The sequence below is a fragment of the Kogia breviceps genome, chromosome 1 (assembly GCF_026419965.1).
Source record: "Kogia breviceps isolate mKogBre1 chromosome 1, mKogBre1 haplotype 1, whole genome shotgun sequence".
Taxonomy (NCBI): domain Eukaryota; kingdom Metazoa; phylum Chordata; class Mammalia; order Artiodactyla; family Physeteridae; genus Kogia; species Kogia breviceps.
The window spans coordinates 38,214,763-38,241,851 of record NC_081310.1 but is presented as its reverse complement, the minus strand read 5'-3'; the positions used below and the strand labels follow the sequence as shown (position 1 = coordinate 38,241,851).

The 27,089-nt window shown below is 37.3% G+C and overlaps 1 protein-coding gene across 7 annotated transcripts in view; it reads left to right on the top strand.

Moving 5' to 3' along the window:
• The window catches only part of AKT3 (AKT serine/threonine kinase 3), a 379,537-nt gene that overhangs the window by 209,722 nt on the left and 142,726 nt on the right, over positions 1-27,089 (top strand). For all 7 annotated transcript variants that reach the window (XM_067030723.1, XM_067030721.1, XM_059079103.2 and 4 more), the window contains one exon: positions 23,641-23,772. In XM_067030723.1, the coding sequence (XP_066886824.1) occupies positions 23,641-23,772 (132 nt within the window). The remainder of the gene's footprint in view (positions 1-23,640; positions 23,773-27,089) is intronic.

The window sequence follows — 27,089 nt, the reverse complement described above, 5'->3', positions numbered from 1 at the left end:
TATTATAGAATACTAGTAGAAAGTGAGGTTTTTGTTGTCCTACTGCTTGAGTTCATGTCCTGGGTTTACAATGTGTGTAATTGTGGGGAAAGTCCCTTAATCCTTCTGTCCTTTAGTCCCTTTATCTATAAAAGGAAGATAACAGTGGTACTTACCTCATAGAATTGTGAAGATTAAAATATAGTTTGGAATATATATGAAGTGCGTATATACTAAGTGATCAATGAATATTAGCTATTATTAGCTAGTATTCTACTTTATCCACATAAAGATAATTAAACATTCACATATTTTCAAAGTGGAGTCTCCTAGAATTCTCTTGTTGAAACTAAGTCTCCAAAATGAAAAATTGATAGAAGTATTTTGAATTTGGGGGTTGGGGGTCCATTGTCTTATTTAGCCTATATCTTATTTCCATTGTAATTTTAAAATTTTATTTAAAATGAAATAGTATAAAATAGCTTGAAATAACAAAGAGTACAGATAAAGGACATTTGTACCACTAACTATGCTATAACAATCGTAATAACTTGGTTCAAAAGGGTGAAATATTATGAACACTTCCTTAAGATGACTCTAAAACTACAGTTGACACACAAACAACACAGAGGCTTGGTGAGCTGCCCTCTGCACAGTTAAAAATCTGCCTATAAGTTATAGTCGGCCCCCTGTGTCCCGGTTCTATCTGTGGTTCCTCTGATGCAGCATTTCCTCAATATTCACTCTTGTTTTGTATCTGTGATTCGGCATTTGAGGATTCAACCAACAGTGGATCAAAAAAAATCAGTAGAAAAAAATCCACATGTAAATGGATCCACAGAGCTCAAACCCATGTTGTTCAAGAGTCACCTATATATCCTTTATGAATTTCAGTTATAAAAAGAACTGTACAAGTTCAGATTAATTTTAGATTGTAAACACAAATATTTTCAGATAAGAATATCCTTCTCTGATAGATAGCTTCAAGATGGTGGAGGAGTAAAGCATGGAGATCATCTTCCTCCCCATGAACACATCAAAAATACATTTACCTGAGGAATAGCTCCTACAGAACACCTACTAAATGCTGGCAGAAGACCTCAGACTTCCCAAAAGGCAAGAAACTCCCCACATAACTGGCTGTGTGGCTAACAGGGTCTTGGTGCTCCGGCCAGGTGTCAGGCCTGAGCCTCTGAGGTGGGAGAGCAGAGTTCAGGATATTGGTCCACCAGAGACCTCCCGGCCCCATGTAATATCAAATGGCAAAAGCTGTCTCAGAGATGTCCTTGTCAATGGGAAGAGCCAGCTTCACTCAACAACCAGCAAGCTACAGTGCTGGACACCCTATGCCAAACAACTAGCAAGACAGGAACACAACCCCACCCATTAACGAGAAGGCTGCCTAAAATCATAATAACGTTACAGACACCCCAAAACACACCACTGGATGTGGTCCTGCCCACCAGAAAGACAAGATCCAGGCTCATCCACTGAAACACAGACACCAGTCCCCTCTACCAGGAAGCCTACACAACCCACTGAAACAACCTCAGCCACTCAGGGCAGACACCAAAAACAACAGGAACTACAAACCTGCAGCCTGCGAAAAGGAGACCCCAAACACAGTAAGTTAAGCAAAATGAGACGACAGAGAAACACACAGCAGATATAGGAGCAAGGTAGAAACCCACCAGACCAAACAAATGAAGGGGAAATAGGCAGTCTACCTGAAAAAGAATTCAGAGGAATGATAGTAAAGATGATCCAAAATCTTGGAAATAGAATGGAAAAAATACAAGAAACATTTAACAAGGACCTAGAAGAACTAAAGGAATCAATAGCAGAATAACTGAGGCAGAAGAACTGATAAGCGACCTGGAAGATAAAATAGTGGAAATAACTACCACAGAGCAGAATAAAGAAAAATGAATGAAAAGAATTGAGGACAGTCTCAGAGACCTCTTGGACAATATTAAACGCACCAACATTTGAATTATAGGGGTCCCAGAAGAAGAAGAGAAAAAGAAAAGGACTGAGAAAATATTTCAAGAGATTATAGTTGAAAACTTCCCTAATATGGAAAAGGAAGTAGTCAAGTCCAGGAAGCACAGAGAGTCCCATACAGGATAAATCCAAAGAGAAACATGCCAAGACACATATTAATCAAACTATCAAAAATTAAACAAAAAGAAAAAATATTAAAAGTAGCAAGGGAAAAACAACAAATAACATACAAGGGAATCCCCATAAGGTCTACAGCTGATCTTTCAGCAGAAACTTTGCAAGCCAGAAGGGAGTGGCCGGACATATTGAAAGTGATGAAAGGGAAAAACCTACAGCCAAAATTACTCTATGCAGCAAGGATCTCATTCAGATCTGACAGAGAAATTAAAACCTTTACAAACAAGCAAAAGCTAAGATAATTCAGCACCACCAACCCAGCTTTACAACAAATGCTAAAGGAACTTCTCTAGACAGGAAACACAAGAGAAGGAAAAGACCTACAATAACAAACCCAAAACAATTAAGAAAATGGAAATAGGAACATACATATTGATAACTACCTTAAATATAAATGAATTAAATGCTCCAACCAAAAGACATAGATGGGCTGGATGGATACAAAAACAATACCTGTATATATACTGTCTACAAGAAACTCACCTTGGACCTAGGGACACATACAGACTGAAAGTGAGGGGATGGTAAAAGATATTCCATGCAAATGGAAATCAGAAGAAAGCTGGAGTAGCAATTTTCATATCAGACAAAATAGACTTTAAAGTAAAGACTATTACAGGAGACAAATAAGGACACTACATAATGACCAAGGGATCAATCCAAGAAGAAGATGTAACAATTGTAAATCTTTATGCACCCAACATAGGAGCACCTCAGTACATAAGGCCAATGCTAACAGCCAAAAGTGGGGAAATCGACAGTAACACAATCATAGTAGGGGACTTTAACCCCCCACTTTCACCAATGGACAGATCATCCAAAATGAAAATAAATAAGGAAACAAAAGCTTTACATGATACATTAAACAAGATGGACTTAATTGATGTTTACAGGACATTCCATCCCAAAACAACAGAATACACTTTCTTCTCAAGTGTTCATGGAACATTCTCCAGGATAGAGCATATCTTGGTCACAAATCAAGCCTTGGCAAGTTCAAGAAAATTGAAATCATATCAAGTAACTTTTCTGACCACAACGCTATGAGACTATATATAAATTACAGGAAAACATCTGGGAAAAATACAAATACTTGGAGGCTAAAAAATACTACTAAATAACCAAGGCATCACCGAAGAAATCAAAGAGGAAATCAAAAAATACCTAGAAACAAATGACAGTGAAAACACAAGGACCCTAAACCTATGGAATTCAGTAAAAGCAGTTCTAAGAGGGAAGTTTATAGCAATACCTACCTCAACAAACAAAAAACATCTCAAATAAACAACCTAACCTTACACCTGGAGCAGTTAGAGAAAGAAGAACAAAAAATACCCCAAAGTTAGCAGAAGGAAAATGATAAAGATCAGATCAGAAATAAATGAAAAAGCAATGAAGGAAACAATAGCTAAGATAAAAAAAAAAAAAACTAAGAGCTGGTTCTTTGAGAAGTTAAACAAAATTGATAAACCATTAGCCAGACTTATCAAGAAAAAAAGGGAGAAGACTCAAATCAGTAGAATTAGAAATGAAAAAGGAGAAGTAACAACTGACACAACAGAAGTACAAAGGATCATGAGGGATTACTAGAAGCAACTATATGCAAGTAAAATGGACAACCTGGAAAAAAAATGGACAAATTCTTAGAAATGCACAACCTGCTGAGACTGAGCCAGGAAGAAATAGAAAAAATGAACAGACCAATCACAAGCACTGAAATTGAAACTTATTTAAAAATCTTCCAACAAACAAAAGCCCAGGACCAGATGGTGAATTCTATCAAACATTTAGAAAAGAGCTAACACCTATCCTTTTCAAAGTCTTCCAAAATATAGCAGAGGGAGGAACACTCCCAAACTCATTCTATGAGGCCACCATCACCCTGATAGCAAAACCAGACAAAGATGTCACAAGGAAAGAACACTACAGACCAATATCACTGATGAACATAGATGCAAAAATCCTCAACAAAATACTAGCAAACAGAATCCAACAGCACATTAAAATAATCATACACCATGATCAAGTGGGGTTTATCCCAGGAATGTAAGGATTTTTCAATATACACAAATCAATCAATGTGATAAACCATATTAACAAATTGAAGGAGAAAAACCATATGATCATCTCAATAAAAGCTTTCACAAGAAAAACCTTTTGACAAAATTCAACACCAATTTATGGTAAATACTCTCCAGAAAGTAAGCCTAGAGGGAACTTACCTCAACATAATAAAGGCCATATATGCCACAGCCAACTTCATTCTCACTGGTGAAAAACTGAAATCATTTCCACTAAGATCTAGAACAAGACAAGGTTGCCCCCTCTCACCACTATTATTCTATATAGTTTTGGAAGTTTTAGCCACAGCAATCAGAGAAGAAAAAAAAAAAGAATCCAAATCAGAAAAGAAGAAGTAAAACTGTCACTGTTTGCAGATGACATGATACTGTACATAGAGAATCCCAGAGATGCTACCAAAAAATTACTAGGGCTAATCAATGAATTTGGTAAAGTAGCAGGATATAAAATTAATGCACAGAAATCTCTTACATTCCTATACACTAATGATGAAAAATATGAAGGAGTAATTAAGGAACTACTCCCATTTACCATTGCAACACAAAGAATAAAATACTTAAGAATAAACCTACCTAAGGAGACAAAAGACCTGTATGCAGAGAACTAGAAGACACTGATGAAATAAATTAAATACAAACAGATGGAGAGATATACCATGTTCTTGGATTGGAAGAAACAACATTGTGAAAATGACTCTATTACCCAAAGCAATCTACAGATTCAATGCAATCCCTATCAAACTACGAATGGCATTTTTCACAGAACTAGTACAAAACATTTCACAATTTGTATGGAAACACAAAAGACCCCAAATAGCCAAAGCAATCTTGTGAAAGAAACCCGGAGCTGGAGGAATCAGCTTCCCTGACTTCAGACTCTACTCCAAAGCTACAGTAATCAAGACAGTATGGTACTGGCACAAAAACAGAAATATAGATCAGTGGAACAGGATAGAAAGCCCAGAGTTAAACCTACGCACATATGGTCACCTTATCTTGATAAAGGAGGTAAGAATATACAATGGAGAAAAGACAGCCTCTTCAATAAGTGGTGCTGGGGAAACTGGACAGCTGCATGTAAAAGAATGAAATTAGAATAGTCCCTAATACCTTACACAAAAATGAACTCAAAATGGATTAAACACCTAAATGTAAGGCTGGGCACTATCAAACTCTTAGAGAAAAAGAGGCAGAACACTGTAAGACATACATCACAGCAAGATCCTTTTTGACCCACCTCTCAGAGAAATAGAAGTAAAAAGAAAAATAAACAAATGGGACCTAATGAAATTTAAAACTCTTGCACAGCAAAGGATACCATAAATAAGATGAAAAGACAACCCTCAGAGTGGGAGAAAATATTTGCAAATGAAGCAACTGGAAAAGGATTAATCTCCAAAATACACAGGCAGCTCATGCAGCTCAATAATAAAAAAACAAACGACCCAATCCAAAAATTGGCAGAAGACCTAAAGAGACATTTCTCCAAAGGAGATATACAGATTGCCAGCAAACACATGAAACGATTCTCAATATCACTGATCATTAGGGAAATGCAAATCAAAATCACAATGAGGTATCACCTTACAGTAGTCAGAATGGCCGTCATCAAAAAATCTACAAACATAAATGCTGGAGAGGGTGAGGATGTGGAGAAAAGGGAACCGTTCTGTACTGCCGGTGGGAATGTAAATTGATAGAGCCAGTATGGTGAATAGTATGGAGGTTCCTTAAAAAACTAAAAATAGAACTACCATTTCACCCAGCAATCCCACTACTGGGCATATACCCTCAGAACACCATAATTCAAAAAGAGTCATGTACCACAATGTTCATTGCAGCTCTATTTACATTAGCCAAGACATGGAAGCATCCTAAGTGTCCATAGACAGCTGAATGGATAAAGAAGATGTGGCAAATATATACAATGGAATATTACTCAGCCATAAAAAGAAATGAAATTGAGTTATTTGTAGTGAGGTGGATGGACCTAGAATCTGTCATATAGAGTGAAGTAAGACAGAAAGAGAAAAACAAATACCATATGCTAACACATGTATATGGAATCTAAAAAAAAAAAAAAAAAAAAAAAAGGTTCTGTATAACCTAGCGGCAGGACAGGAAGGGAAAAGACTCAAGCATAGAGAATGGGCTTGAGGACATGGGGAAGGGGAAGGGGAAGCTGGGACAAATGAGAGAGTGGCATGGACATATATATAGTACCAAATGTAAAATAGCTCGCTAGTGGGAAGCAGCTGCATAGCACAGGGAGATCATCTCCGTGCTTTGTGTCCACTTGTGGGGGGCATAGGGAGGGTGGGAGGGAGACACAAGAGGGAGGAGATATGGGGATACATGTTTATGTAAAGCTGATTCACTTTGCTGTATAGCAGAAACTAACACACCATTGTAAAGCAATTATACTCCAATAAAGATGTTTTTAAAAAATGAATATCCTCATAATTTACAGAATATATTTTCTTCTTTGTTCACTTTTTGACAAATGGGCACTAGGATGAAGAGAGTACCTACTGATTATGGTAGCTATGCTGAGAATTGTCTTAACTGCTTTGTGTTACCTGGATAGACAGATGTGGTAGAGTATTGCCATAGTGTCTGCTCTGCAGCTTGAAACTCTTGGAGAGAGAAGGATACTGGTGGTGGAGAGAAGAGGCAAAGGCCTTGCAACCAGATTCAAGTGCTGATCTTTGTTTAAATTAAAAGATGATTTTTCAAAGGAATTTGATTAGAGCAGGGGTCCCCAACCCTCCGTCATCCACACACACACACCCCACTGGGCCTCACAGCAGGAGGTGAGCGAGCGAAGCTTCATGTGTCGCTCCCCATTGCTCCCCATCACTTGTGTTACTGCCTCAACCATCCCTCCCAGCTTCAGTCCATGTTAAAATTGTCTTCCATGAAACCAGTCCCTGGTGCCAAAAAGGTTGGAGTCCACTGGATTAGAGGATGCAGGAATGCTTAATCTTTGTCTGCCAAGCTGCCATTATCTATACCCTGTCATGTATGTGAAGCGGCACAGCATAAAAGGATTAACAGTCCAATGGGAATAAAAATTCTGCTTAGTTTTCAAGTAACCAATACAGGCCTATCTGGGAGCAGCTGTTTATCATCTCATGACTTAGGTACGAAGTATAATCAGTACCTCCTATATTCCCATTATGTCTGATTCCAGTTCGTGGAATTTTCTTACTTAATGCCTGACTGCCATAACTGATGACAATGGCTGGCATACAGAGAAGGAGAGGAATAAAAGAACAGACCTGCTGAAATGAAGTGATCTCTCATGTCCTACCCAAAGGGAGGAGCAGCATAATCAGTGTTGTAGAAGTTGACTGATAAGATTAGAGCTTCCACTTCCTTGGGCAAAAGCACTAGAGGAAGCGGGCAGAGAGGTAAACTTCTTGAAAGCCTCCTTTTCACTCCATGGGACTTATTTGATTTATCTCTTACATTATAAATATATGTGGAATTAATATTTTTTGACCAAATATGCTAAAACCATTGTATTCTTTCCTTGTATTCCTCTTCAGTTATATATAAATATTTGTAACCTAATTTGGGGGCTAGACAATCTTTTTCTTACATTCCAGTGTGTGTGATTTGAATATACTTATTAAGAACTTTTTGTATATGTACATGCATTTCTTAACCTAAAACAGCCTCATTGATATGTTAGAGATTATGTAAAAGGAAGAGTATAAGTCTGTAAAATATTTCCCTAATAAATTCTTAGGTTTGGGTTTTAGAGGGTTAATTTTTCTGGAGTGTCTTATGCTCTTATTTAAAAAACTTTTTTTCGTTGAAATATTGTTTATTTACAGCTCTTATTTTTAAAATTTTTTTTTATTGAAGTGTAGTTGATATACAGTATTGTGTTAGTTGATTTACAATTTGTGTTGATTTCCCCTTTGGTAACCATAAGATTGTTTTCTATGTTTGTGAGTCTGTTTCTGTTTTGGAAATAATTCATTTGTACTTTTAAAAAGTTTCCACATATAAGTGATGTAGTATTTGTCTTTCTCTGACTTACCTTCACTTAGTATGATAACCTCTAGGTCCATCCACGCTGTTGCAAATGGCATTATTTCGTTCTTTTTTCATGGCTGAGTAATATTCCAGTGTGTGTGTGTGTGTGTGTGTGTGTGTGTGTGTGTGTGTGTGTGTGTGTGTGTGTGTGTGTATCATATCTTTTTCCATTCATGTGTTGATGGACACTTAGTTTGCTTCTATATCTCGGCTATTGTAAATAATATGTTATGCTCTTATTTTTAATTAAAATCTTATTGTATCTTTTCCCTTAACACCATCCAAAAGAGTAAAATAGTTTACATTTCATTTGTAAAGACTAGATAATCACCGTGTATACCACACTGAAGATGAATATTTGGTATCAAAGATAATTTTTAAATTTTCAGAAGTTTTATCAAAATACATATGATAAATGTTTCTGATTTTATCATATAGTAATATAAATTTTATATAGTAATGTAAATTTTTGCTAGTAATATGTTTCCATGTAAATTCCTCTTTTTCTTAAGATTGACATACTGACAGAAGCTATGAAATTTCGCATTAAGGCTGTCATCCTTTTTTAAAACCTCCTTGTCCCTAAGAATTACAGTCCTTAAAGAATATAGTACTATTTCATTATTATATATTGCTTTTCATGTGAAAATATCATAAAGCAATTTACAGCTTATTTTCTAATTTTTAATCCCCAGAATTCAGTTTCAGTTTGTATGATACTTAGTAATGGGACACAGCAAGTATCATTTTCCAGTGTTTTTAGATATAAAATTAGATGGGTACTGTTCAAATGAAGCTTTGAGCAATAAAAATAACATTATGGCTTAGTTATGAGAATAATGTCTGTCAGTTCTTCACTGCCGTGAAGTAAAGTTCCCAAGTTTAATATCTTAAAACAATGACAGTATATAATTTCTTCTGATTTTGTGGTTTGCCTGGGCAATTCTGCTGGTCTCATTTGGACCTTTCAAGCAGCTGCATTCAGCTGGCACGTGGACTGGGCTGGAAAATCCATGAAAGCCTTTCTCCCATGTCTGGATTTTTGGTTCTCCTCCAGTGAGCTCTCTCTTCATGTGATGTCTCATATTCCAGGGCCTATCCATATGGCCTTTCTCTTCAGCAGGTAGCCTGGACTTCCTTACAGCATGAGAGCTGACTTTTAAGAATGAAACTTTTCCAAGAGGGAGAAAGTATACGCTCCCAGACTTGAAGGCTAAGTCCGGAACTGGCACTCTATCACGTTGATGGTATTTTGTCTTTAAAGCTGGACACAAAGCCAGCCCAGGGAGAGAGAAAGTTGACTCCACTTCTTCATGGGAGGAATGGCATGTACATACAGGGAGTTGGGGCTGGAGGAATTAGTGTCCACCATTTTTGGAGACTACCTAGCACAAAGAGCTTTGTGGTAATATAGTATTACTTGATTTTTAAAAACCTGTAAATGAAAATGAAATTACTTAGTATTACTCACTGTCTGTTCAAATAACACTAATTCTTTTAACTCTTTTCTGTGTATTTAGAGTGACATCTTTGGTTTTTAGTTGAATTAATAAATATACTTGGTTATTTTCCCTATCTCTTGCTACTTTTCTTTGAAGTAGAGATACTACTGAATGATTAAGACAGTGTAATTTGACATTTGGAAAAATTACCAAGATTACAGATAGCAAATATTATTGAAAAGGAGAGAAGGCATTCATTTGTAAAATTTTTAGAATTTTTACGTGTATCTACAGACATATTCACCAGTGAACCATCTGGTCCTAGAGTTTTCATGTTGAAAGGTTTTTGACCACAAATTCAATTTCCTTGATAGATATAGGATATTCAAGTTATCTGTTTCTTCTTGAGTAACCTTTGAATTTGAACCTTTCAAGGAATTTGTTCACTTCATATAAGTTATTGATTTTATGGACATAAAGTTGTTTATAATACTCCCTTGGCATCCTTTCAGTATCTGTAGAATCTGTAATGATGTTACCTCTCTCATTCCTGATATTGGTTATTTGCATCCTCTTTCTTTCTTTTCCTGAATAATCTGTCTAGAGATGTATCAATTTTATTGATTTTCTCAAGTTCAGCTTTTGGTAACATCAGTTTTTCATTCTTCTTATTTTTTTTCATTTTTAAATTGGAGTATAGGTGATTTACAATGTTGTGTTAGTTTCTGCTGTAAAGCAGAGTCAGTTATTCATATACATATATCCACTCTTTTTTAGATTCTGTTTTCATATAGGTCATTATAAAGTACAGAATAGAGTTCCCTGTGCTCTTCATCAGGTTCTTAATATTTATCTGTTATATATATGGTATGTATATGTCAAATTCGAATCTCCCAATTTATCCCTTCCCCTCCTTTTCCCCCTGATAACCACAAGTTTATTTTTGACATCTGTGACTCAACTTCTGTTTTGTAAATGGGTTCATTTGTACCATTTCTTTAGATTCCACATATAAGTGATATCATATATTGTTTTCTCTGTCTGACTTACTTCACTCAGTATGACAAACTCTAGATCCAACCGTGTCATTGAAAATGGCATTATTTCATTCTTTCTTATGGCTGAGTAATATTCCATTGTATATATGTACCACCTCTTCCTTATCCATTCCTCCATTGATGGATATTTAGGTTGCTTCCATGTCCTGGCTCTTATAAATAGTGATTCAGTGAACATTGGGGTGCATGTATCTTTTTGGATTATGGTTTTCCCTGGGTATATGCCCAGGAATGGGATTGCTGGATCCTATGGTAGCTTTATTTTTAGTTTTTTAAGGAATCTTCACACTGTTCTCCATAGTAGCTGTATCAATTTACTTTCCCACCAACAGTGCAAGAGGGTTCTGTTTTCTCCACACCCTCTCCAGCATTTATTCTTTCTAGATTTTTTGATGATGGCCATTCTGACCCGTGTGACGTGGTACCTCATTGTAGTTTTGGTTTGCATTTTCTAATAATAAGTCATGTTGAGCAACTTTTCATGTGTCTCTTGGTCATTTGTATGTCTTCTTTGGAGAAATATCTGTTTAGATCTTAGGCCCATTTTTTAAATGGGTTTGTTTTTTGTTACTGAGCTATACGAGCTCTTTGTGTATTTTGGAGATTAATCCCTTGTCCGTTGCTTCGTTTGTAGATATTTTCTCCCATTCTATAGGTTTTCTTTTCATTTTGTTTATGGTTTCCTTTGCTGTGCAAAAGCTTTTATGTTTAATTAGATCACATTTGTTTATTTTTGTTTTTATTTTCATTACTTTAAGAGGTGGATCAAAAAAGACGTTGCTGCCATTTATGTCAGAGAGTGTTCTGCCCATGTTTTTCTCTAAGAGTTTTATAGTATCTGGTGTTACATTTAGGTCTTTAATCCATTTGGATTTATTTTTGTGTATGGTGTTAGAGAATGTTCTAATTTCATTCTTTTACATCTAGTTGTCCAGTTTTCCCAGTGCCTCTTATTGAAGAATTCCTCCATTGTGTATTCTTACCTCCTTTGTCATAGATTAGGTGACCATAGGTGTGTGGTTTATCTCTGTAGTTTCTCTCCTGTTCCATTGATCTATATTTCTCTGTTTTTGTGACAGTACCATACCGTTTTGATGACTGTAGCTTTATAGTATAGTCCGAAGTCAGATAGCCTGATTCTCCCAGCACCGTTTGTCTTTCTCAGGATTGTTTTGGCTATACAGGGTCTTCTGTGTTTCCATACAAATTTTAAAATTTTTTGTTCTAATTCTTTGAAAAATGCCATTGATAATTTGATAGGAATTACATTGAATCTGTAGATTGCCTTGGACAGTATAGTCATTTTGACCATATTGGTTCTTCCAGTCCAAGAACATGGAACACTCTTTTTCCAATGGTTTGCAACGTCTTCAATTTCTTTCATCAGTGTCTTGGAGTTTTCAGAGTACATGTCTTTTGTCTCCTTAGGTAGGTTTATTCCTAGATATTTTATTCTTTTTTGATGCGATGGTAAATGGGATTGTTTTGTTAAAATCTCTTTCTGATCTTTGTTGTTAGTGTATAGAAATGCAACAAATTTCTATGTATTAGTTTTGTGTCCTGCAACTTTACCAAATTCATTGATTTGTGCTATTAGTTTTCTGGTAGCATCTTTAGGTTTTTTTATGTATACTATCATGCAAACAGTGACAGTTTTATTTCTTATTTTCCAGTTTGGATTCCTTTTATTTCTTTTTCTTCTCTGATTTCCCTGGCTAGGACTTCCAAAACTATGTTGAATAAAAGTGGCAAGAGTGCATATCCTTGTCTTTTTCCTGATCTTAGAGGAAATGTGTTCAGTTTTTCACCATTGAGTATGATGTTTGCTGTGCAGTTGTCGTATGTGGCGTTTATTATGTTGAGGTATGTTCCCTCTATGCCCACTAACTGGAGAGTTTTTATCATAAATGGGTGTTGAATTTTGTTAAAAGCCTTTTCTGCACTATTGACATGATTATATGGTTTTTATTCTTCAGTTTCTTAATGTTCTGTATCACATTGATTGATTTACATATGTTGAAGAATCCTTGCATCCCTGGAATAAATCCCACTTGATCATGGTGTATGATCCTATTTTATTTATTTATTTATTTATTGTGGTACGTGGGCTTCTCACTGTTGTGGCCCCTCCCATTGCAGAGCACAGGCTCCGGAAACACAGGCTCAGCGGCCATGGCTCACGGGCCCAGCCGCCTCACGGCATGCAGGATCCTCCCAGACTGGGTCATGAACCCATGTCCCCTGCATCGGCAGGTGGACTCTCAACCACTGTGCCACCAGGGAAGCCCCCTTTTGATTTTTGAATGAATTTTAAAAATTGGAATATAATTGCTTTACAATGTTGTGTCAGTTTCTGGTGTACAATGTAGTGAATCAGCTATATGTATATATGTATTCCCTCCCTCGTGGACCTCCCTCGCTGCCTCCATCGCACCCATCTAGGTCATCACAGACCACTGAGCTTAACTCCATGTGCTCTACAGCGGGTTCCCACTAGGTTGGTATTTTACAGGTGGTAGTGTATTTATGTCACACCCAATCTTCCAATTCATCCAACCCTCCCCTTCCCCCACTGTGTCCACAGGTCCATTCTCTACATCTATGTCTCTATTCCTGCCCTGCAGATAAGTTCATCTGTACCATTTTTTCTAGATTCCACATATATGTGTTAATATACAATATTTGTTTTTCTCTATCTAACTTACTTCACTCTGTATGACATACGGTAGGTCCATCCACATCACTACAAATGACCCACTTTTATTTCTTTTTCTGGCTGAGGAATATTCCATTATATATATGTACCACATCTTCTTTATGTTTTCATCTGTTGGTGGATATTTAGGTTGTTTCCATGTCCTTGTTATTGTAAATAGTACGGCAGTGAACATTGGGGTACATGTGACTTTTTTAATATGAATTTATTTTATTTATTTATTTTTAGCTGCATTGGGTCTTCATTGCTGTGCACGGGCTTTCTCTAGTTGTGGTGAGTGGGGGCTGCTCTTTGTAGCATAACACAGGCTTCTCACTGTGGTGGCTTCTTTTCTTGCGGAGCATGAGCTCTAGGTGTGCAGGCTTCAGTAGTTGTGGTGCATGGGCTTAGTGCTACATGGCATGTGAGGTCTTCTTGAACCAGGGAACGAACCTGTGTCTCCTGCATTGGCAGGTGGATTCTTAACCACTGCGCCACCAAGTAAGTCCCTGTGACTTTTGAATTATGGTTTTCTCTGGGTATATGCCCAGTAGTGGGATTGCTGGGTCATATTCTAGTTCTATTTTTAATTTTTTAAGGGACCGCCATACCGTTCTCCACAGTGGCTGTATCAATTTATATTCCCACCAACAGTGCAAGAATGTTCCTTTTTCTCCACACCATCTCCAGCATTTATTGTTTTTAGATTTTTTGATGATGGCCATTCTGAACTGGTGTGAGGTGATACCTCATTGTGATGTTGATTTGCATTTCTCTAATAATTAGTGCTGTTGAGCATCTTTTCATGTGCCTCTTGTCCATCTGTGTCTTCTTTGGTGAAATGTCTGTTGAGCTGCATGAGCTGTTTGTATATTCTGGAGATTAATCCCTTGTCTGTTGCTTCTTTGGCAAATATTTTCTCACAATCTGAGGGTTGTCTTTTCGTCTTGTTTATTGTTTCCTTTGATGTGCAAAAGCTTTTATGTTTAATTAGGTCACATTTGCTTATTTTTGTTTTTATTTTCATTACTCTAGGAGATGGGTCATAAAAGATCTTGCTGTCATTTATGTCAGAAAGTGTTCTGCCTATGTTTTCTCTAAGAATTTTATAGTGTCCAGTCTTACATTTAGGTCTTTAATCCATTTTGAGTTTATTTTTGTGCATGGTGTTAGGCAGTGTTCTGATTTCATTCTTTCATATGTAGTTGTCCAGTTTTCCCAGCACCACTTATTGAAGAGGATGTGTGTTTTTTGTTTTGTTTGCGGTACGTGGGCCTCTCACTGTTGTGTCCTCTCCCATTGTGGAGCACAGGCTCCGGATGCACAGGCTCAGCAGCCATGGCTCACGGACCTAGCCGCTCTGCGGCATGTGGGATCTTCCCAGACTGGGGCACGAACCCGTGTCCCCTGCATCGGCAGGTGGACTCTCAACCACTGCACCACCAGGGAAGCCTGAAGAGGATGTTTTTTATCCATCTTATATTCTTGCCTCCTTTGTCATAGATTAGGTGACCATATGTGCATGGGTTTATCTCTGGGCTTTCTATCCTTTACCATTGATCTATAGTTCTGTTTTTGTGCTAGTACCATACTGTCTTGTTTACTGTGGCTTTGTAGTATAGTCTGAAGTCAGGGAGCCTGATTCCTTCAGCTCTGTGTTTCTTTCTCAAGATCACTTTGGCTATTCAGGGTCTTTTGTGTTTCCATACAAATTGTGAAATATTTTGTTCTAATTCTGTGAAAAATGCCCTTGGTAATTTGATGGAGTTTGCACTGAACCTGTAGATTACTTTTGGTAGTATAGTCCTTTTCTTAACATTGATTCTTCCAATAGAGGAGCATTTGTTTGTGCCATCTTTGATTTCTTTCATAAGTGTTTTATAGTTTTCGGAGTACAGGTCTTTTGCCTCCTTAGGTATTTTATTCTTTTTGTTGCAATGGTAAATGTGATTGTTTCCTTAATTTGTTTTTCTGATCTTTTGTTCTTAGTGTATATGAATACAAGAGATTTCTGTGCATTACTTTTGTATTCTGCAACTTTACCCAATTCACTGATTAGCTCTGCTAGTTTTCTGGTGGCATCTTTAGGATTTTCTATGTAAAGGATCGTGTCATCTGCAAACACTGACAGTTTTACTTCTTCTTTTCCAATTTGTATTCCTTTTATTTCTTTTTCTCCTCTGATTGCTGCGTCTAGGACTTCCAATACTGTGTTGAATAATAGTGGTGAGAGTGGACATTCTTGTTCTGTTTGTGACCTTAGAGGATATGCTTTCAGTTTTTTACCATTGAGAATGATGTTTGCTGTGTATTTGTTATATATGGCTTTTATTATGTTGAGGTAGGTTCCTTGTGTGCTCACTTTCTAGAGAATTTTTATCATAAATGGGTGTTGAAATTTGTCAAAAGCTTGTTCTGCATCTATTGATGATTATATGGTTTTTCTTTAATTTGTTAATACGGTGTATCACATTGATTGATTTGCGTATATTGAAGAATCGTTACATCCCTGGGATAAAACCCTCTTGATCATGTTACATGATCTTTTAATGTGGTGTTGGATTCTGTTTGCTAGTGTTTTGATGAGGATTTTTGCTTCTATGTTCATAAGTGATAGTGGTACGTAATTTTCTTTTTTTGTGATATATTTTTCTGGTTTTGGTATCAGGGTGATGGTGGATTCATTGAACGAGTTTGGGAGTGTTCCTTCCTCTGCAATTTTATGGAATAGTTTCAGAAGGATAGTTGTTTGCTCTTCTTTCAGTGTTTCATGGAATTCACCAATGAAGCCATCTGGTCCTGCAGTTTTGTTTGTTGGAAGTTTTTAATCACAGTTTCAATTTCATTACTTATGATTGGTCTGTTTATATTTTGTTTCTTCCTGGTTCAGTCTTGGAAGGTTGTACCTTTCCAATAATTTGTCCATTTCTTCCAGGTTGTCCATTTTATTTGCATAGAGTTGCTTGTAGTAGTCTCTTATGATCCTTTGTATTTCTGCAGTGTCCGTTGTAATTTCTTCATTTTCATTTCTAATTTTATAGATTTGAGTCCTCTCACTCTTTTCTTGATGAGTCTGGCTAAAGGTTTATCAATTTTTTTTTTATCTTCTCAAAGAAACAACTTTTGTTCTTATTGATCTTTGCTATCATTTTCTTCATTTCTATTTCATTTATTTCTGCTCTGATCTGTATGATTTCTTTCCTTCTACTAACTTTGGGCTTTCCTTGGTCTTGTCTCTCTAGTTGCTTTAGGTGTAAGATTAGGTTATTTATTTGAGATTTTTTTTTGTTTCTTGAGGTGAGTTTGAATTGCTATAAGCTTCCTTCTTAAATCTGCTTTTTCTGAGTTCTGTAGGTTTTTTGTCATCATGTTTTCATTGTCCTTTGTCTCTAGGTATTTTTTAATTTCCTCTTTGATTGCTTCAGTGATCTCTTGGTTTTATAGCATTGCAGTGCTTTGCTTCCATGTGTTTGTGTTTTTTAGTTTTTTTCCTCTACTTGATTTCTAATCTCATAGCATTGTGGTTGGAAAAGATGTCTGACATGATTTCAATTGGTAAAAATTTTCCAGTGCTTGATTTCTTACCCAAGATGTGATCTATCCTGGAGAACTTCCATGTGCACTTGAGAAGAAAGTGTATTCTGCTGCTTTTGGGTGGAATGTACTATAAATATCAATTAAGTCTATCTGGTCTATGGTGAGATTTAAAGTTTGTGTTTCCTTACTTATTTTCTTGCTGGATGATGTGTCCTTTGGTGTTAGTGGGCTGTTAAAGTCTCTCAGTATAATTGTGTTACTGTCTTTTTCCCCTTTTTTGGCTGTTAGCATTTGCCTTATATATTGAGTTGCTCCCATGTTGAGTGCATAAATATTTATAATTTTTATGTTTTCTTCTTAGATTGATCCCTTTATTGCTATGTAGTGTCCTTCCTTATGTCTTGTAACAGTCTTTATTTTAAAGTCTATTTTATCATATATGAGTATTGTTTCTCCAGATTTCTTGTGATTTCCTTTTGCATGGAATATCTTTTTCCATCTCCTCACTTTCAGGCTGTATGTATCCTTAGGTCTGATGAGGGTCTCTTGTAGATAGCTTAAATGGGTCCTGTTTTTGTATCCATTCAGCCAGTCTGTATCTTTTGCTTGGAGCATTTAATCTGTTTACATTCAAGGCAGTTATCAACATATATGTTCCTATTACCATTTTCTTAATTGTTTGGGGTTTGTTTTTGTGGGTATTTTTCTTCTTTTGCATTTCCTGCCTAGAGAAGTTCCTTTAGCATTTGTCATAAAGCTGGTTTGGTGGTGCTGAATTCTCTTACCTTTTGTTTGTCTGTAAAGCTTTTGATTTCTCCATCAAATCTGAATGAGATCCTTGCTAGGTAGAGTAATCTTGCTTGTAGGTTTTTCCCTTTCATTACTTTAAATATATCCTGTCACTCCTCTCTGACCTGCAGAGTTTCTGCTGAAAAATCAGCTGATAACCTTTTAGGGATTCCCTTGTATGTTATGTGTTGCTTTTTCCTTACTGTTTTTAATATTTTTTCTTTGAATTTAGTTGTTAGTTTGATTAATATGTGTCTTGCTGTGTTTCTCCTAGGGTTTATCTAGTATGGGACTCTGCACTTCCTGGACTAGATTGACTAATTCCTTTCCCATGTTAGGGAAGTTTTTTTTTTTTTTTTTTTTTTTTTTTTTTTTGCGGTATGCGGGCCTCTCCTTGCTGTGGGCCTCTCCCGTTGCGGAGCACAGGCTCTGGACGCGCAGGCTCAGTGGCCATGGCTCATGGGCCCAGCTGCTCCGTGGCATGTGGGATCTTCCCGGACCGGGACACAAACCCGTGTCCCCTGCATCGGCAGGCGGACTCTCAACCACTGCGCCACCAGGGAAGCCCGTTAGGGAAGTTTTTGACTCTAATTTCTTCAGATATTTTCTCAGACCCTTTCTCTTTCCCTTCTTCTTCTGGGACCCCTACAATTCGAGTGTTGGTGCATTTAATGTTGTACCAGACATCTCTTAGACTGTCCTCAGTTCTTTTCAGTCTCTTTTCTTTATTCTGCTCCTCGGAAGTTATTTCCACCATTCTGTCTGCTAGCTCATTTATCCCTTCTTCTGCATCAGTTATTCTGCTATTGATTCCTTTTAGTGTATTTTTCATTTCAGTTTTTGTGTTGTTCTTCACTGTTTGTTTGTTAGTTCTACCTGGTGTTTGTTAACCATATCTTGTATTTCCTTGATCTGTGGCTCCATTCTATTTTTGAGATTTTGAATCAACTTTATTATGATTACTCTGAATTCTTTTTCACATTGCTTGCCTATTTTCTCTTCATTTATTTGGTCTTATAGGTTTTCACCTTGTTCCTTCGTCTGTAACATATTTTTTTATCTTATTGGTTTTTGATGGGTGGTGCTGTGTTTTTGTCTTACTGGTTTTTCGACCTGAGGTGCCCAGCACCGGAGTTTACAGGCATTTGTTTACAGTCGGGTCTTGGTGTTGAGATGAGGATTTCCGGGAGACCTCACTCTGATTAATATTTCCTGTGGTCTGAGGTTCTCTGTTAGTCCGGTGGTTTGAGCTTGGCACACACTCGGAGTGCAGAGTTCAGAGGTAAGGTGCTGGGTGGAGGTGCAGGGGCGGGGTTTAGGCCCAATTTGGTCGGAGGGGGTCTCGGAGTGTGAAGTGCAGAGATAAGGTTCTGGGTGGGGGCGGGGCTTATGCTCAGCATGGCTGGAGGGAGCCACAAAGTTTGGACGATTAGGACCTCAGCAGGCTTTCTGGAGCCCAAGTGGGCAGGGGAAACACTGGCCACATTCCCTTCCAATCCTTTGTTCTCCCAATGTTCTTTTGCAATCCCTGTTGATCCCCTCACTGTGGGTGGGCTTCCCAAGAGTGGGAACCCCTTCCCTCCCCCAGCTGCCCCTCCAAGGCTCCAGGTCCATCCTGCCTTCAGTTTTCCTCCCTCCTCCCTCCCCCCCACATCTTACTCTGTTGCTCTGGTGTTCCTCCTGTCCCCTTAGGTTTCCGTGGTCCCCCACGTGGTAGGTGCCCTAGTTGTGAGGATATGCAGACTCCATGTCCTTGTAGTCTGCCATCTTTATGATCCTTTGAATGTGTTGTTGAATTTGGTTTGCTAATATTTTGTTGAAGATTTTTGTGTCTATGTTCATCAGTGATACTGGCCTGTAATTTTCTTTTTTTGTGTTATCTTTGTCTGGTTTTGGTATCAGGGTCATGTTGGCATCATTGAGCAAGTTTGGGAGTGTTCTTTTGTCTTCAATTGTTTGGAATAGTTTCAGAAGGATAAGTGTTAACTCTTCTCTAAATATTTGATAGAATTCACCTGTGAAGCCATCTGGTCCTGGACCTTTGTTTGTTGGAAGTTTTTTAATCACAGTTTCAATTTCAGTACTTGTGATTTGTCTGTTCATGTTTTCTGTTTCTTTCTGTTTCAGTCTTAGGAGATTGTACCTTTCTAAGGATTTGTCTATTTCTTATAGGTTATCCATTTTATTGGCATAGACTTGCTTGTAGTAGTCTCTTATGATTCTTTGTATTTCTTTGGTGTCCTTTGTAACTTCTCCTTTTTCATTTCTAATTTTATTGATTTGAGTCCTCTTCCTTTTTTCCTGATGAGTCTGGCTAAAGGTTTATCAATTTTGTTAATCTTCTCAAAGAACTAACTTTTAGTTTCATTGATCTTTGCTTTTGTTTTCTTTGTCTCTATTTCATTTATTTCTTCTCTGATCTTTATGATTTCTTTCCTTCTACTAACTTTAGGTTTTGTTTGTTCTTTTTTGTCGAGTTGTGTTAAGTGTAAAGGTAGATTGTTTACTTGCGATTTCTCTTGTTTCCTGAGTTAAGATTGTATTGCTATAAAATTCCCTCTTAGAACTGCTTTTGCTGCATCCCATAGGTTTTGGATCATCATTCTTTAGTTATCGTTTGTCTCTAGGTGTGTTTTTATTTCCTCTGATTTCTTCAGTGGTCCATTGGTTATTTAGTAACATATTGTTTGGCCGCCATGTGTTCGTGGTTTTTACAGTTTTTTTCCTGTAATTAATATCTAATCTTATAGCATTGTGATTGGAAAAGATGCTTGATATGATTTCAGTTTTCTTAAGTTTACAGAGATCCACTGAAGTCAGGTCCCAGGACTGCAGTAATCATGTATCTGAACCCACTGTTGGTGCTATGGGTCAAGCTCCATCCTTAGCCTGGCCCAACCTACACGTGTATGTGCTAACATGATCTACAGCTGCTAAAGCTAGGCTTGTGTTTTCTGTGGGAGCACTTGTTTGTTCAGATGTTCTGTAGGCTCTGAGTTTACAAGGCCAGTGTTGGAGATGTCATTTCACAGTTTTCACAGCTATGAGGAGAGTTTTGGCTTTTCTTCCTTAGTTGATATCCCCTGGGGCTTAGCTGTGGTTACAACCCCACCTCTGCATGTAGGTCACACACAGGGCTCTGCTTGTGAGATTTCCCTGGAGCATATGAGTTTGCCCTGGCGAGGAGGGGGCTCAGAGTCTGTGTAGCAGCCAGGGTTGCAGGACCCCTGGTGGCGACGGATGCATTGGGAAACTGGTGGCCTCGGGCATGAAATAGTTGGCCCCGGTGGTGACCCTTCATAGTGCTTGGCCATGGGTGCAAGAGAGCCTTCCCTGGCATTTATGAGGCATGTAGGGAAGCCAGAGGCTGCGAGAGAACCGGACCCACTGGGGGCCCTTCTTAGTGCCCAGGGAGGTAAGGGCCAGTGCGTGGGGAGAAAGGCTGCAATGGCAGCTCCTCCCCCTTCTGTGTCAATTAACAATGGCCCTTTCCTGCTATGGCAGTCTGAGTTTCCTCCACAAGCATTCCCAGTTGTGGCTTTCCTCATTCCTGTCTCCTCATGCTGTCTCCTCACAACCAACAGCAATCCTCTCCAGGGATTTGCTCCCCAAACCCCATATTCTAGCACCCAGCCCCTTTCCACACTGGGACACATGTCTCAGGCTGGGGCACATAGGGCTGTGGCACAGACCATCTGTGTAGTTCTCACTCTGTCCTGCCTGCCACAGACTGGGTGCCACACTCTCTTCCTATAGCCCCCGAAACTCCCGTTCTGTTCCAACTGATCTCCCTGCTGGTGAGGGGCTTCCCAAGATGTGGCAACATCTTGTCTTCTTTTTTGCTTCTTCTTTCTTTCATCCTCCCCAGTTACATGGGGATTTCTCATCCTTTTAGGTGACCGAGGTCCTCTGCTGACTTTCAGCCTGTGCTCTGTGAGAATTGTTCCATTTGTAGATGTATTCTTGATGCATTTGTAGGGAGAGATGAACTCCACGTCCTCCTACTCCTCCGCCATCGTGACCTCCTCTGCTTTCCTTTCTTCTTAAAATTTAATTGATTTCTTTTTTCTTTTCTTTCTATCTTTTTTTTTTTTTGGCCACATTGCGCCATGCACACAGCATGTAGGAATCCACTTCCTTGACCAGGGATCAAACCCATACCCCCTGCAATGGAAGCATGCATTCTTAACCACTGGACCACTGGGGAAGTCCCTAATTGATTTCTGCCCTGATCTTTACTATTTTTTTCTTCTAATTCTTTTGGGTTTAATTTGCTGTTTTTCTAGTTTCTTTCTTTTTTTTTCTTTTTTTTTTTTTTTTGTGCTAGACAGGCCTCTCACTGTTGTGGCCTCTCCTGTTGCGGAGCACAGGCTCCGGACACGCAGGCTCAGCGGCCATGGATCGCGGGCCCAGCCGCTCCACGGCATGTGGGATCTTCCCGGACCGGGGCACAAACCCGTGTCCCCTGCATCAGCAGGCGGACTCCCAACCACTGAGCCACCAGGGAAGCCCTGTTTTTCTAGTTTCTTAAGGTAGAAGCTGAGGTCATCGGTTTGAGACATTTCTGACATTTACTTCAAATGGGTGGTAAAGAGGAAACACATACTTCTAAAAAGGCACAGAAATCTTCAATAACTTCTGATTGTTGGTAGGATAAAACCCCAGATCCTTACATTTTTATTTTTAAATCCCTCTAAACTGAATTTAAATTTAAGATGATAAAGTGAGCATACCTCCTCTTTCATCTAAAAGACTATTAAAATAATAGCAGAGGAATTTTTAGAAGGGACAAGTCCACAAAAATGAAAAGCTGTATGAGGGAAGGACATTAGTGGAGAAACTATCAAAATTTTGGAAGTTTGTGGATAAATAGAGTAGGAAAAGCATTCATAGAGGCGGCTATGGGGAGCAATAGTAATTCTTCTTGGCAAAATCCTGGTAATCACCTACTACTTAGAAATGGGAATGAGAAATGAAACTGAAAACCGGCAGATTAAAGACATTCTTAGACTTCCATGACTCCTTTTGCATTGGACCAGTTGCTTTCTCAGAAGGTATACTGCTGTTGTTCTTCTGTTTCTTTGCACTGGGCTCCAGAATTGTTTTCAACATTTCTTATACACATATCTTTCTCATTCTTAGAGTCCATCCTTATTTTGATATAGTACATTCTCAAATGCTCCCTTCAATACTTTTCTTTTAGATATATTTGGAAATGTTTGTGGAGGACATTTATTTGTGTGTGTGTGTGTGTGTGTGTGTGTGTGTGTGTGTGTGTTACGCAGGCCTCTCACTGCTGTGGCCTCTCCCCTTGCGCAGCACAGGCTCCCGACGTTCAGGCTCAGCGGCTGTGGCTCACGGGCCCAGCCGCTCCACGGCATGTGGAATCCTCCCAGACTGGGGCATGAACCCACATCCCCAGCATTGGCAGGTGGACTCTCAACCACTGCGCCACCAGGGAAGCCCTGGAGGACATTTTTGATTGTCACATTTTCCGGGAGTAGTGGCACTACTAAATCCTTAGAAACTTGAGTTCTTGGTAGTGAGTGAAAATGATTTTATTTTCCCTTTGCCCTTAATAATAATTTAAGTAGTTATGAGAGTCTGCGTTTAAAATTATTGTCTCCACTATCTGAGAATTGCTTAAATTATTTCCAGCATCCATGATTGGTGATGAGAAAGCCAATGCCATTCTGATTCTTCATCATTTAAGTGTGCTTAGAAGTTGGTAAAATTTGATTTTGAGTAGTTAATGCAAATATATACATATAAGTTTACAAATAAATTGAATCAAATGTTTCATACTATGTATTTTCATTTGTATTTTTCAGACAATGAATGATTTTGACTATTTGAAACTACTAGGTAAAGGCACTTTTGGGAAAGTTATTTTGGTTCGAGAGAAAGCAAGTGGAAAATACTATGCTATGAAGATTCTGAAGAAAGAAGTTATTATTGCCAAGGTAACTGATTACTAGAGTTGATTATTAAATTTTTGTTTATGGTGTCCACAAGTGTGTGTGTTCATGCATGTACATGACTAAAGTGTAGAAATTCCATTAAATAACCAAAATGTTGATTGTAGGCTACAGCTACAATAATATCTGTATATTGATATTTATTTACAGTATTAAAAGTTTCAAAGTTTGTAATATCATTTGACTATTAGAATCTATTGTATTCCTTTGAGAGGGAAATATTTATTCTATGTTTGTGTGTTTGGGATAATGTTTTCACTATGTATTTGTGACCTATATCACTAATTACAGTAGTGATACTTTTTGATATTTCCCCCCAACGTTCTGAGTTTATTATTAAATAAAATGGTGAATACAATAGATTATTAGCATAGGTTATTTGTGCCCATAAATTTTATGTAATCATTGAATGGAAAAGCATTCTTAATAAATTTAAAATATTAGAATAATAAAGCCAAAATGATCACTACAGTACTTCTACTTAAAATCCATCACCACATGTAGTTACAAGCTTTATTTTTTGTGGTCAGACCTTTTAAGATTTATTCTTCTAGCAAGTTTCAAATATACATTATGATATTATTAACTGTATTTATCATTCTGTACATTAAATCCCCATGAATTCTTTATTTTATAACTATAATTTGTATTTTAAATATATATATTTATTTATTAAGTTGAAGAATTAAAATATTATAAATTATGGTTGATTTACAATAGTGTGTTAGTTTCAAGTATACAGCATAATGATTCAGTTATTTTTTCTGATTATATTCCATTATAGGTTATTACAAGATACTGAATATAATATACAGTAAAACCTTGTTGCTTATCTATTTTATGTATAGTAGTTTGAATCTGTTAATCCCATACTCCTAATTAGTCCCTCCCCTCTGGTAACCATAAGTTTGTTTTCTATGTCTGTGAGTCTGTTTCTGTTTTGTATATAGATTCATTTTTTTTTTTAGATTCCACATAAAAGTGATATCATATAGTATTTGTCTTTGTCTGACTTACTTCGCTAAGTATAATAATCTCTAGGTCCATTCATGTTGCTGTAAATAGCATTATGTCATTCTTTTTTATGGCTGAGTAATATTCCATTGTGTGGGTGGGTGTGTACATATATATATACACATATACATATATACATGTGTGTGTGTGTGTATGCCACATCTTCTTAAGCCAACCATCTACTGATGGGCACTTGGGTCTTTTCCATGTCTTGCCTATTGTAAATAGTGCTGCTGTGAACATTGAGGTTCGTGTATCTTTTTGAATTAGAGTTTTTGTCTTTTCTGGATATATGCCCAGGAGTGGGATTGCTGGATCATATGGTAGCTCTGTCTTTAGATTTTTAAGGCATCTCCATACTGTTTTCCATAGTGGCTGCACCAATTTACATACCCACCAACAATGTAGGAGGGTTCCCTTTTTTCCATACCCTCTCCAACATGTATTATTTGTGGACTTTGTGATGATAGTCATTCTGACAGGTGTGAGGTGATACTTCATTGTGGTTTTGATTTGCATTTCTCTAATAATTAGTGATGTTGCACATCTTCTTTGGAGAAATGTCTACTTAGGTCTTCTGCCAATTTTTTAATTGGATTTTTTTTTAATATTGAGTTCCATGACCTGCTTGTATATTTTAGATATTAACTCTTTGTTGGTAGCATCATTTGCAGATATTTTTCTCCCATTCGATAAGTTGTCTTTTTGTTTTGTTGATGGTTTCTTTTGATTTGCAAAAGGGTTTAAGTTTAATTAGGTCCCATTTTTTATTTTTGCTTTTATTTCTTGTTTTTTAATATTGATCTAAGAAAATATTACTTCAATTTATGTCATACAATGTTTTGCTTATGTTCTCTTCTTGGATTTTTATGGTGTCTTGTCTTATATTTAGGTGTTTAAATCATTCTGAGTTTATTTTTGTATATGGTGTGAGGGAGTGTTCTAATTTCACTGATTTACACACAGATATCCAGCTTTCCCATCACTACTTGTTGAAGAAACTGTCTTTTCTCCATCTTATACACTTGCCTCTTCTGTCAAAGATTGACTGTAGGTGCATGGGTTTATTTATGGGCTCTCTATTTTGTACCATTGAGCTATATATTTGTTTTTGTTCCAGTACCATGCTGTTTTAATTACTGTAACTCTGTAATATAGTCTGATGTCAGGGCACATGATATTTCCAACTCTGTTCTTCTGTCTCAAGATTGCTTTGGCAATTTGGGGTCTTTTGTGGTTCCATATAAATTTTAGGAATATTTGTTCTAGCTCTGTGAATCATGTCATAGGTATTTGGACAGGAATTGCATTAAATCTGTAGATTTAATGGGTAGTATGGCCATTTAAATTATATTAATTCTTCCAATCCATGAGCATTCCATTTCATCATTGAATCATCCTCAGTTTCCTTTATCAGTGTTTTATAGTTTTCAATGTATAGATCTTCATCTTCTTGGTTAAGTTTCTTCCTAGGTATTTTATTTTATTTTTTTTACACTATTTCAAATGGGATTTTTTTTTTTACTTCTTCTTGTTGATATATCATTATTAGTGTAAAGAAACAAATTTGTGTATATTGGTCTTTTATCCTGCTATCTTGCTGAATTCATTTATTAGTTCTAATAGTTTTTATGCGGCAACTTTAGGGTTCTCTATATTGAGTATCATGTCATCTGCACTTAATGACAGTTTATCTCTTTCCTTCCAATTTGGATATCTTTTATTTCTTTTCTTATCTGATTGCTGTGGCTAAGACTGTCAATGCTATGTTGAATAGAAATGGTAAGAGTGGGAATCCTTGTCTTGTTCCTGAATTTAGCAGGAAGTTTTACAGCTTTTAACTGTTCCTTTTGTGTTGACTGTTGTTTTGCTGTAAATGGCCTTTAATATGTTGAAATATGTTCCCTCTCCCTCTGTACCTAATTTGGTGAATGTTTTTATCATAAACGAATGTTGAATTTTGTCAAATACTTTTTCTGCATCTATTGAGATGATCATGTGGTTTTTGCCTTTCCTTTTTTTTAATGTAGTATATCACATTGATTGATTTGTGTATGTTGAACCATCCTTCTGGTCCTGGAATGAATCCAAGTTGATCATGGTGCATGATCCTTTTTATGTCATGTTGGATTCAGTTTGATAATATTTTGTTGAGGATTTTTGCATATAAATTTATCAAAGATATTGGCTTATAATTTTCTTTTTTTGTAATGTCTTTGTCTGGTTTTGGTATCCGGGTGATGGTGGCCCCATTCATATTTTCAGAATGGTTTGAGAAGGATTGTTAT